General features: G+C 47.0%; 1 protein-coding gene across 1 annotated transcript; it reads left to right on the plus strand.

Moving 5' to 3' along the window:
- Positions 1–718: 718 nt before the first annotated feature.
- Positions 719–5,701, plus strand: rnf146 (ring finger protein 146). Its single transcript, XM_072696236.1, has 2 exons — positions 719–945; positions 2,412–5,701. The coding sequence occupies exon 2, from the start codon at positions 2,413–2,415 to the stop codon at positions 3,589–3,591; it is 1,179 nt and encodes a 392-aa protein (XP_072552337.1). The 5' UTR covers positions 719–945; position 2,412; the 3' UTR covers positions 3,592–5,701.
- The last annotated feature ends 7,714 nt before the right edge of the window (positions 5,702–13,415 follow it).

Here is a 13,415-nt window from a genome sequence, read left to right on the forward strand (position 1 = left end):
CAGATAATATATTATTACTATTCTATTCTATTCTATTCTATTCAGTATTACCCCTTCAGATAATATATTATTTCTATTCTATTCTATTCTATTCTATTCAGTATTACCCCTTCAGATAATATATTATTACTATTCTATTCTATTCTATTCAGTATTACCTCTTCAGATAATATATTATTTCTATTCTATTCTATTCTATTCAGTATTACCTCTTCAGATAATATATTATTACTATTCTATTCTATTCTATTCAGTATTACCTCTTCAGATAATATATTATTACTATTCTATTCTATTCTATTCAGTATTACCTCTTCAGATAATATATTATTTCTATTCTATTCTATTCTATTCAGTATTACCTCTTCAGATAATATATTATTACTATTCTATTCTATTCTATTCAGTATTACCTCTTCAGATAATATATTATTACTATTCTATTCTATTCTATTCTATTCAGTATTACCTCTTCAGATAATATATTATTACTATTCTATTCTATTCTATTCAGTATTACCCCTTCAGATAATATATTATTTCTATTCTATTCTATTCTATTCAGTATTACCTCTTCAGATAATATGGTGTCATTTCTATTATTTCTGCTCTGCTGTTTTCAGTCCCAGCGCTACTCCTCCGGATCAGGTGCTCGTGCCTGTCAGTGAGTCACCGTGCGCTCCTCTATAAAGCCCGTTTCGGCGCAGTACGCCTCGTTAAGCGCCGCCGCTCCTGCGCACTTCCCTGCGCACTTCCCTGCGCAGTGCTGACCCGCTCTAAAGCGCAGTTGTCAGCGCTGTGTTCGGTTTTGAGCTCGAGCTCTCGGTTAACGGACAGCAGTGCGCGGACCTGAACGGAACCAGGATGACCCGCGCGACCGGCGGCAGCTGAGCTGGAGAAGTCGGATCTTTTCTGAACGAAGCGCGAGAGCAGGTGTTTATACAGGTGAGGGGAGCGCGAGCGGTGATGGTTAGCGGCGCTGTTAGCCCCCGGCTAACGGGCTCTGGTGGAGATGTAGCTAGCTAGCTCAGCGGCTAACAAACAGCTAGCCAACAACACCGACACACACAAACCCGGAGACCGAGAGGAACCAACCCCGAATCCTCTGAAATCTGCCTGCGGGGGGTGGTGCTCAGACAGGGGGGTGTCAGGGCCGTAGCTGGGCGAGCGCCCGCGTCCGCGTTAGCATTAGCGTTAGCATTAGCGTTAGCATTAGCAGCGAGCCGAGGCCTGTGTTTGTTGTCTAGCTGGTGCTAGCTTTAGCGCTTTAGCCCTCGCGCTGCTCCTAAACCCGAGGCTCGGTTCGGTAAAGAAAACGTCTGTTTCACCAGAGACGCTTTAGTTCTGCACAGTACCGGATTCACTGCTTTATCTGCAGCTCGGCTGAGTCGCTGTGCCTCATCTGGGCCCGGTTCGGGCGCTGCTGGTTCTCCGGGTCAGTGGTGGGGGTGGGGGGGGGGGGGGGTGTTGAGGGAGGCTTTGTTTGTTTTGGCCGTTTTATCGTTGTGTTTCCATCAGCTGTCCCCGAGCTTCAGCCCCCCCGCCTGAGAGTCCAGGGCTGGACACAGAACTGACCTCAACTGACCTTTACTGAGAGCTGCGGGGCTCCTTCAGAGGCTGGGGAGTCATATTAGAGGCATGGATGAACCGAGGGGCTGGTGGTGGTGGTGGTGATGGTGATGGTGGTGGTGGTGGTGGTGGTTTTATAGGGGTGTAGTTGCCTGATTGGGCTTAGGATACCTGGTTAACTGAGAAATCTGGTGCATTTCACAAAGTAGGGCTAATATCCAGGTTCTGAACCATTCCTGTCCAATACGAATGTCCCTCAGCTCTCCCCCGACTGGCCAGGCTTGGCCTTTGGGTTTGGGGTAACCAGCTAAACTGAGAATCTGAATTGTGGATTATTTTAAATCCTCTAAACTGTTTATTTTTTATTATTGTGGGATCAATTTATTGTTCCCTGGATTTAATAAAACGCTCGGGGGACGATTTACGCCTTTACATTGATGCTTTGGGGGATCCGTCTGTAACGGACCAGAAACTTGCATTTCTCCTTCCTTCCTACTTGGTGCGTTATTTAGGTCGAACCGTTAGCAGAGGACATCATTAGACTGTTGTGTAACGTCAAGCAGAGACAATGAACAAACGACACAAACGGCTTCTGTTTTAGTGGAACTGGGGGGTAAAGGAGGTTCTGCGAGGCCTTTTTAAAGCTCTAAAGCGTTCAGATCTCTTTACTTCATTGGTTAAAATTAACACACTGTTCCTATAAAATGTGCTGGACCTTTGCGCATGCCTCCATTTATTATTTTTAATTATTAAATTCAGTAAATGATCATTAATCATGTAGTAAACCTGAGTCTGGTTTTAATTATCGCTGTAATTCACCCGTATTTCTGTCGTCCTTCCAGAATGGCGAGCTGTGGTGAAGTCGATCACTCCGTGGACGCGCTAGCCTCAGGTAAGAAGGTGGGCGGAGACTCTGTGACGGGCAGCAGCGGAAGCCCCTCCCCGTCGCCCCCTGCACTGCCGGTCCTGGAGTGCGCCATCTGCCTGCAGAGCTGCGTCCACCCGGTGCGCCTGCCCTGCCGCCACGTCTTCTGCTTCCTGTGCGTGAAGGGTGCCTCCTGGCACAGCAAGCGCTGCGCCCTCTGCAGGCAGGAGGTGCCCGAGGACTTCCTGGAGCGGCCCACGCTGCTGTCGCCCGAGGAGCTGAAGGCCTCTGCGTCTGGCAGCCGCGGGACGGGGGCCGGGGATCACGCGTGGTACTACGAGGGACGCAATGGCTGGTGGCAGTACGACGAGCGCACCAGCCGCGAGCTGGAGGATGCCTACAACAAGGGCAAGAAGAGCGCAGAGATGCTGATCGCTGGCTTCTTGTATGTGGCCGACCTGGAGAACATGGTGCAGTACCGGAGGAATGAGCACGGCCGCCGGAGGAGAATGAAGAGGGACGTGGTGGACATCCCAAAGAAAGGGGTGGCCGGACTGAGGCTGGATCCTGAGCCTGGACCAGCACCTGTAGCGGCAGGTGGATCTGGATCAGCACCGGCAGGGTCGCCAAGCGGCGGCGTCCCAGCGAGCGGGGATTCTTTAAGCAATATAGACGGAAGCGTGCCAGAGAGGGAGAGTTCAGCAGATGGGGCAGACACTGCGGCTAGCGGCGGGCGCGCTCAGGTGGGATTCGCTCCACCTCCTGTTCGACCGCCAACTATGCTGGGAGGCCACCCGAGCAGCCCTGCTGCCTCTGCACCCTTGTCGCTTGTCCAGGCACTGGCCCAGCTCAATATAGGCCTCCCTGGGCCTGAGGAGGAGGAGGAGGATGACGTCGACGACGACGATGACGATGACGAAGAAGACGACTCAGTCCCTCCCGATGCTTCGGGATACGAGTCTGAGTCGGGCACAAGCGAGGGTGACGACGATGATGAACGTGGTGGTGAGGAAGGTGGCGGGGAGAGGGCAGATGGGGCTCAGGGTAGGCATAGACTGCAGCAGCTGGACAGACTGCCCCCTGGTGGTGGAGTCGGCGGCGGAAGTGCCGTCCGCTCACGCAGCCCCGATGGCCAGTGCACAGTGACGGAAGTGTGATTTCCCCACCCCACCCCACCTGCTGCCACCTTCGCCGCTGTACTGTTGCCATGGTAACACACTGGCTACCCGAACACCTACCTGCCAGGGTACTGCTAACAAATGTCAGAAAAAGCAAAAAATTTCAAAAGAATTAAATTACATACACGGAGTTTCGCAGCGACGCAGCCGACGCCGCGGGGTGAAGACTGGGGACGGGTAGCTTAAGGAGACGGTTGTGAGGAACGCAGGCTTATCGGAGCAGTGCTGATCAATCGCTCCTCCTGGAGATCTACCTTTAGGCTGATTGCACCTCCTTCCCAGTTAAACACACCTTTTATTCAACTGATCAATCGCTTCCCAAGGCAATAATTAGATGGGTCAGGTGGGGCCGATCTGGGTCGGCGCTGAAGTCTGCCTGAAGTTAGATCTCCAGAGCTGGCGGCCGCTGGTCTAAAGCAGGGATAAGAAGATTGGGGAAACGTCAGCGCTGGTGAATAGTCAACAAAGAAGCAGGAGGGTAGTCCACAAAGCAGGATTTCTCAGTTTAGCTGGTTGACCTAAACTCAAAGGCCGAGTCTGTCCAGTCGGGAAAGCTGAGGGACATTCTTATTGGACAGGAACCTGGCTAAGAACCCTACTTTGTGAAATACACCCCCACCCACACCAGATTCCTCAGTTAACCAGATATCCTAAGTCCAAATTTAGGACGGTCCGGTAGGTGGAAGCGTACACTCTCAATGATTCAGTCCAGAACTCTACAAAGAACCTCTCTGTTCTCTTAAAAGCTGTTAGGGGGATGGTTCTTTAGAGAGATGTTTTTGCTAATGAGATGTGCGGGTTCTAGGAACGACCCCATTGATGCCCGAGTCCCAGATATGGATCCACTCTCCACTCTAGTTGTACATCCAAGCTTTTAAAACTTACAGAACTGCTGCATGACATGACGGTTCTGGGATGATTCCTTAAAATAGAACCTGTGCATTTAAAGCTACCACAGAAGGGTTCTTCCTGAAGAACACTAGTTAGAGAACCGATATTTGAGTGTGTGTAGAACCTTTTACAGTTCCATGCCAATTCTCGGGTTCTTCTTAAACAGGTTCTTCATAATCACACATGCTCTCCAGTTTTGCACATGGAACACTTGATGGCTGCTCTATTCTCAAAGCATTACAGGTTCCTTACATGCCCTTAATAAACATGGTTCTAGAGGGAACCATTCTGTGGCATCACTAAAACATTTAGTTACTTTCACAGTTTTTGGAGGTTCTTTAAATTCTCACATCTCTTTAAAGAACCATTCATTAGTGTTCTATAGGTTAACTCAAATGGTTCTACAGTGGCACTGATCTGAAGAACCCTTTGGAGCCTTTATTGTGAGAGTGTTCAGTGATGTCATTGCTGTTGAAATAGGTGCAAGTTCTCCGGTTCTCTGAGGAATCCTGCATTGTGGAGTTCCTCCTTCAGTCTGCTTAAAGAGCGCAGTACTCAGACCCACCCTTAGGTTCTCCTTCGTTCTTTATTTTTTGTTCTCTTTTCTCTGTGGTTCTCTTTGTCTTTCTCTAACAGGGCTGTGCTCCAAAATTCTGCCATCAGGTGCAGCAGTAAGAACCATTCAGCCAGCTGACATTTACTTCTCCTAGTGTTTAAATAATGTGAGGTTTAGTGAGTGATAGTGAGAGTGATAGTGAGAGTGATAGTGAGAGTGAGAGTGTGTGTGTGTGTGTGTGTGTGTGTGTGTGTGTGAGAGTGCGCGATTCTTCTCTGGCCTGGTCGGTCTGTCTCATTTCGGAGTGTGAGCCTGTCTCATGACTTTTACGTGTGTTGCTTGCTGTGAGTGAGGCATCCTGAAGGAAGTGACCCCAGGCCGAAGCGCTATGAACTCTGGGAAGTGGAGTTTTATTTGAGATTTTACTCATAGTTGTAGTTTTCTGTTACTGGTGTCCAGTTTGAAGTTGGAACTTTTAATCAGTTATTTTTCGGTCGTGTCCGTTTGTTGAGATTCTTTGTCGTCAACAACAAAAAAAAATCAGAAAAAGTAATAACTGTAACTTCATTTGGTGGATTTCTGTTTTATTGTGTTTGTTTTTTTGTTACTAAGTTTATCAGATTAATAAAGTGTTGTCTATTATTTGTCTCAAATGAAATGGTCTTGTTTTCATGTTCTTCAGGAGAATCTGCAGAAGACCCTGCTGTGTTATTTAAGGGCTCTGTCTTCCGGCCTCCTGCTTAGAGAGCTGCTGTACGCCACCCTCGTTCAGAAAACCAGGAGCTGTGTCTCAAACGGTGCCCTGTTCACTACCTAGTGCACTACTCTTCTACTTTGAGGTTCTGCCATTTTCTAGTGGAGTCCAAAAACGTAGTGCGGAACTTGAGTACTCTATACCAATCCCACAATGCACCGTGATGTATAGAAAATAAACAGCAAGATACCCATAATTCATTGCTGTGTTTGGTTTGAAGGTCCGCTCGCCGCTTCTCTGAGGAAGGCTGACGTTCAGACTGTTAATGCCACGCACTGTACTGTAGCACAGCAAGCAACTCAAGGGGCATGTCCAAAATCCTTCACCACCTTCCCTAGAACAGTTCCCTATATAGTGATCTGGATTTTCACATGTAGGGAGTAGGGAGTAGGGCACTGTCGGACACAGCTAGGGTCGTCTGAAGACCGGGATTAGTGGGTTAGGTGGGGAGGGTTAGGGAAGGTGGCTTTCGAGGTGTTGGGCTGAGGACCACTAGTTTACAGAGCAATGCTGGCTGAATAAGGAGAACCCTAATCTGAACATACTGGGTAACGAGTTCTGGTACTTGTCCGAAAGAATCGTATCTTTAGAACACGGCCTGAAGGGTTCTCCCCTTGTGACTGGTTGATTTTTATTTGTTTATTTTTATTCCCCTCATTTAGTGCTTCTTTTAAGTGGCTGACATGCACTAGATAACTATGTGGTACTAGGTCATTATTTTGGGTAATAAACATTGAGTTTGACCCAACAGGTTCTAGATATATACTTTGTGGATAAGTACTTTATTCTAATAGCTATTGGTTCTACATATTAACTGGCCAAGTGTGAGGTACTAGGTTCTCTTACTTTGGGTCTCACGAGAGTTCTACCCAAACGGTTTTGAAATGACCAATGGGATCTATGTATGAACTGGGCAAGTATGAGGTACTAGATAATTATAATGATCATATCATTATGAGGGTCAAACTAAATTACACAAAGGCCCAACTGGTTATAGACATATACTTGGTAAGGGTGTAGTACTGGATACTTTGTCTAGATAATAGCTATTGGTTCTACATATTATCTGGCTGTGTTCTAGGTAATTAATCTGGGTTTTACCAAAATTACACTAAACTGCCCAACAGGTTCTAGATATTACTTGCAGTGTGAGATACTAAGAAATTTTTGCAAGCATCATTAGGAGGGTGTCAGGACTGCCGTCAGGTTCTAGATATATGCTTGGTAGATGTGAGGCACTGGATAATTTGTCTAGATAATACCTATTGGTTCTACATATTAACTGTGCTAAGGTCCTAGGTAATTACTCTGGTTCTCACAAAAGGGTATAATCAAGTTACACTGAAATGCCCAACAGGTTCTAGATATAAACTGGGGAAATGTGATGTACTAGGTAATTACTTTGGGCCTTGCAGGATGGTCTAACCAAATTGCACTAAAACACACAATGGATTCTGCATATTAATAGGGCAAGTATAGGGTTCTAGGTCATTATTTCGGATATTGCTAAATTACACTGATAAATCCGTCAGGTTCTCAAAATAAACCGGATTGAAGTGTGAGGTACTAGGTAATTAATGAGTTCTAAGAGTCTAAATCACAATTAAATGTTTTATAGGTTCTAGCTATTACCACAGTATGACCGTGAACTAATCTAATAATCATCATTCTAACTTGTTACATGGCCAAAAGTTTGTGGACGGTATTAGAAACGAGTGCTGCAGTAACATCATCTACTCTTCTGGGAAGGCTCAAGACTAGGTGTTGGAACATTGCTGTGAAGAGGATTTGATTGTACTCAGGGAGGTCACTGAGTCTCATCCCAAAGGTGTTGAACGAAGCTCCATTAGCGCTTCAGTGAACCCCCCCAAAGCCCAGTGCTGGAGGGCTTCATACCACAGGCCCAACAGGTGCTAGAGGTGAGGTACTAGGTACTTTGTTCTAACAGCAATAGGTTCTACATATTTACAGGCTAGGTGTGAAGTACTAGGTAATTACTTTGGGTCTCACAAGGGGGTATGTGCAGGATTGAGGTACTAGGTGATTATAAAGAGCATCATTATGAGGTGAACCCCCCCCAAAGCCCAGTGCTGGAGGGCTTCATACCCCTCTAGGTATTTAGTAATCCCAGTTTAATCCCGATCCTGCCTGTTTATAGCCTAATTCCGAAGCTTCACGCTTAGAGCACCTTCGCCGTGACGTCTGGAATGACTTGCGTGCTGACTCGAGACCAACCCGTTAGTTTTGGATCTCATCAGAACGTGCTCGACGTCCTGGAAGACCGGAGGAAGAACGACAGCAGCTCCAGATTGCATTGTTGAGAAAACGCAAGGAAATGGAATCATGGTGGATTAGCGTCTTATCCAGGCTCCGGCGCCACCGGGGATTTTCTAACAGACGCTGTTATTATGTGTGATTTATGTGGACGTGGAAGTGTGGAGCTCTGCACGCAGCAGATTTGCCATATTTGGTCCCAGTCATAGAAGTGTGGATACCTGAGCTGCAGAATCGAGACGTTCTTCAGAACTGAGGCCTAAGCCGTGATGATGTTCTTACCGGGCGCGCTTTCCTGCAAGGAGAGAAAAGTGATGTTCTAATCTGTCAGAAGTTTACCGCCAGCTCAGCGTTCAGATGGCCTCGAAACAACCCAGCCTTCAGCAAAAACCCCAACACATGAACACAGTGCTGTAAGACGAGTCTCTCGAGGGGTGGATCTACTTGTTAGGGAGTGAGTGAAGGTCAGGTCTTGAAGGTGATGGAGGAGATGACGGTGATGAAGCAGGAAGAACTGAACTGTGATGTTCTAGACAATGACTGGGTCAGAACATCTCCAGAACATCAGGAAGGTCTTGTGGGGTGTTCCGAGTATGCAGTGGTCAGTACCTACCAAAAGTGCTCCAAGGAAGGACGGCTGGTGAACTGGCCATGGAGGTCTTGTGGAGTCCATGCCTTAACTGTTTTGGCTGCACTAGGGGGACCCACTCTAACACAAATATTAGATGGACAAAAGTATTGGGACACCTGCTGCTTCACTGTTTCTTCTGAAGTCAAGGGTATCAAAATAGTTGGAGTACCTGTCTCTACTGTCCAGGAAAGAAGGCTTTCTAGGAGCATTGTTGTGAGAATTTGATTGCATTCAGTGTCAAGAGTGTTTGTGAGGTCAGGATGTTGGATGATGATCACCACCCCACTTCATCATCCCCAACTCATCCCCAAAAAAGTATACACAGTTCAGTTCAGTTCTAGCCCACTCCTGGCATTAGGCATAGTGCGCATCTGTGTCAGCAATGGGAACTTAAAAGGGGTGTCCACAAACATTTGGACATATAGTGTATATATTTAGCAGTGATGTCATGTTTTTCAGTGTGGATCATCTCCGAATTCTGAACGGCTTTAAAAACACGGAGAACCTGCCAGTCATTCTGGCTCTTAAAAATGATAATCCCAGCCTGGATGCCTCGGTGGGTCATTGGCTTGCGACCCCTCCCTAAATTGTCATTCATGAACACACTCTACAGTCTGACTACGCCTCGGTTGTTAAAGATCGTGAGCGTTTCCTGAGCATATTTAGTTTTTCATTAAATTGTAAGAGCCTCTAAAAGCCTTGAGCTTTTTAAAGTGCCGAGTTTCTCCTACTGTACCTTTTTCATGGTCACCTTGAGAAGCAGGCGTTTCCTGAAAGGAGCGTTTTCTCCTTAAGAATCTGAGGCTGAATGAAAATCCACGGCCTTAGCCAGAGTGCGCAGAATTAGCAATGACCGACCTGGCGCTGTGGTCGGCTCAGCTCCCTCAGCATGCCTGCTATTATCGCTGTCCTGCTCCAGCTCTCCGGGTTCATCTGGCTGGCTAATGACTGAAGGAAATCAGGGGTGTTGGTTCAGGTGAAGGGCTAAACTACTGAGGCGAGGCCGGACTTCAGATTTAGCCTCGGGCTAAAGAGTGTTGAGTCTGCGCTGCTGTATCCGATTTGATACAGTTTTTAGTCCGGTGTATTAAACTGGACACGTACACTGGACCCTCTGCAACATCGGTATGCTAATTTAATAATTAATCATCTTAAACAATTATTTCAAAAATATATAATAAAAGAAAAAATTAAGAGAATAAAATCAGAGAAATGTTTTCTGCCCCCTGGTGCTGTCTGCGTGCACTGCATGCTCCAGAAGATGCATACATGTGTATAATTTTTTATTTTATTTTAAAAAGACTTTAAAAATAGAACATTCAACAATTTTGTGACTGTTTTTTGTTTGTTTGTTTGTTTGTTTTTGTTGTTTTGTTTGTTTTTTTTAGCCTAAAAAATAAAATCTGGACGTATTAAATGAGACACAAAATAAAAGTCCTTTATGCAAAGTGTTATTTCAGTAAATTCCTATGGCAGTTATTTGATGGTTCCAACTACTCTCCACTACTTGAGTTTTTAGATTTCGCTAGGCTAGCCTCAATGCTAGCTAGCCCTACAGTGCGCTAGCCCTGCGAACTTTGCTATTCTGAACGTTTTTCTGTTAAGTTTATTAATAATTATTAAGTTCATTAATCTAGTGAATACCTGCTGTCTGGATGCTAGTTTGATTTGAAGCTAGTGTTTATTATTGTTGTTGTTGTTGTTAGCCATGTAGCCTTTAGCTTGCTAAGTTAGAGTTGAAGTTTCAGTATAGATGCTACTGTTTTTAGCCATGCTAGCTAGCTAACATCCTTTAGTCCATGTTTATAGATTACGGTAAATCACAAACTGTCCGAAATCACATAATTAATCATCCAACATCCTGAGCTCACGAACGCTGAACAGATGTCCAAATACTTTTGTCCATATATTGTGTGACCAGTAAACTAGACAAGTTAAACTTGCTGAGACCGTCGCGTGTCCTAAATGACCACTAAGTGTCTGAAATGACCAGTATGACCCGCAGAGAGCCCAGCAGAGATTCCAAAAATAATGATAATTAGCAGGAAAGGGTCTGAAGAGACCAGTATGACCAGTAAATGGTCCGAAATGATGATGATCATCAGCCGGAGGCGTCCGTAATGACCCGTGTCTTCCACAGTGTGTTGTTGTTGTTGTGGGTCTGCTGTGATGGTGATCAGTATGCAGTAGCAGGTCCAGGGCGAGTGCTGGACGGTCAGCGTTAGCGCCCAGTGAAATGTGCTGTGAGCAACACGGTGCGAGGCCCATCAGCTGGTAGAGCTACAGCACTACTGAATGTAGAACACGTCTCTAATGACCTCTCTCTCACACACACACACACACACACACACACACTCTTCACTTAATAATCTGCACACTCACACTCGCTTGTGTTTTCAGAGTGAGATGGCTTCATTGTGGAGGCGTTTGTGTGTGTGTGTGTGTGTGTGTGTGTGTGTGTGTGTGTGCGCACACGCGCGCTTAGGCCGAGGGCAGACGGGTGTGTTTTTCTATACAGATCATTTCACCCCTCTAAACCCGCTGACCCCTGCGTCCCAGCAGCGCCCTCTGAATCCGGTCCGCTCCAATGGGCCGACTCTCTGGACTGACCGCTGGGATGTCTGTATTGATGTTATTGGGCTTTCTCCATTTACATCTTATCTAGTTAATTATGCAGAATTATGAAATGCTATTGGACTTCCCCTTTAACTAATCTCTAGACATGATTATTGTATGCAGATTTGATTGTTCCATTCTGAACCTGGCTGAGAAGGGTAGCATGCATGTGTGTGTATGTGTGTGTATATTTAAGGCCAGTGAGGTCAACAACATGCACACACACACACTTGCTGTAACCCCCGCAGCTGACGGGCAGTTGGTGGCCAGCATGACCTCACTCAGTCATGATCATGTGACGCTTGCAGCACCCAGCTCAATCTCACTGCTCACTGTACACACACGGCGCCTGCGGGCATGCACAGGCTTCTGTCCAGCAACAGATCACCCCACTGAACTGACCACATACACACACACACACACACACACACACACACACACACTCTGAGAATGCAACCCAGCCACACTGCTCGCAGGGATCACGCCTTACTGACATTTATACTGCAGTGGTCAGGAAAAAACTGACCCGCCAGGGGAGCATGCTGTCAGTGTGCGTGTGTGTGTGTGTGTGTGTTTTGAAGCTAGATTGGCTCTTGGCTGTGAAACCGAAGCAGATGGAGAAAGGTGTGTGTGTGTGTTTGGGGGGAGGGGGGTTCACATTGTGAGATTCTATTTAAATGTCAGGATATGGACTGTAATCATTTTCCAAAGAATTGGAGAATGGCATTCCGGCCCTGGAGCGCAGGTTCGCGATTAAAGGGCCCATATGTGATTTGTTTTGTTGAGTTGTGTAAACATTACCGTCCACACATTATACATTCATCATGGCTGTGATGTCACAACCGCATGAAGGTGAATCAGAACGGGAGAAAATGTACACTGGGGGTCAGTGTGAGCTGCCCGCGTGTCCGGCAGTGCTCTGGGATCAGGTGATAATCTGTGCTGCAGCTGCTGGTTTACAACTTTCTCCTCATGTCTCACACACACACACACACACACACACACACAGGGGAAGTGTCGTTTTAACACCTTCCACAGACATGCTATTCTTCACTGTCTCCTTACACACACACACACACCCAGGCTGCCTCAGTGTTGGATAATTGCTGTTTGCTGAACAGATGTACTTTGTTTCCCCCTCGAACCCTGACAGTAGTTGGCTGACCAGCATGACCAGTGAGACCACGCTAGTTGACGAGCATAACCAGCAAGACCAAGCAGGTTGGTCAGCATGACCAGCATGATTAGCATCACCTAGGTGGTCAACCAGCATGACCAGCATCGCCAAGTTGGTCGACTAGTGTGGTCTCGCTGGTCATGCTACTCAATCAGCGTGGTCTTTCTGGTCATAGCCATCACCACACTGGTTGGCCAGCAATACCAGCATGTCCAAGCTGGTTGACCAGCATGACTAGCATCACCAAGCTGGTCGACCAGCATGACCAGCATGACCAAGTTGGTTGACCAGCGTGGTCTCCCTGGTCCTGCTAGTCAACCAGCAAGGTCTTTCTAGTTGACTGGCATGACCAGCGAGACCATGCTGGTTTACCAACTTGCCTAGCATGACCACTCGGGTCACCCTGCAAGACCAACTGAAACCCATTAAAGCTGCTAATGCTTTAATATGGTAACTTATTACAAACTAACCTAGAGAAGCTGATCCTCTGGATCAAACACATGATGAAAAGGCCTCCACAGTTTGACGGACAGGTTCCACGCCTGCTATGTTTGTACCCGCAGCATCAAATACAGACCTGACGCCCAGTGTGACGAGACATCTAAGGTAAAGCCCCATGTGGGCTGTCAGAACCTGTCTGAACCTGCAATTTTAGAACTCCAGTCCTCGAGCAGGCGAGCGTGAAAAGCGCCGTTAGGTCTGCCACCTTGGCCGAGGCCTGTGACTGATATATCGGACGTGTGGACAGTTAGCAGAATATAAGCAGGCCGCTGGCAACCGCAGCTAACCCGCCTGTGCTAACCACACCGCTAAAGCATCTGAAGTGTCTGGGAGCTCAGGGCAGCGTTTTATCTCTCCGAGGCCTCTCTGACCCCCCTCAGGACAGCTGTGCGTCTGTCTGCCT

The sequence above is a fragment of the Salminus brasiliensis genome, chromosome 14, assembly GCF_030463535.1.
Source record: "Salminus brasiliensis chromosome 14, fSalBra1.hap2, whole genome shotgun sequence".
NCBI lineage: Eukaryota > Metazoa > Chordata > Actinopteri > Characiformes > Bryconidae > Salminus > Salminus brasiliensis.

Bases quoted from the DNA above. Each gene is read 5' to 3' on its own strand.
- rnf146 (XM_072696236.1), top strand. From the start codon at position 2,413: ATGGCGAGCTGTGGTGAAGTCGATCACTCCGTGGACGCGCTAGCCTCA.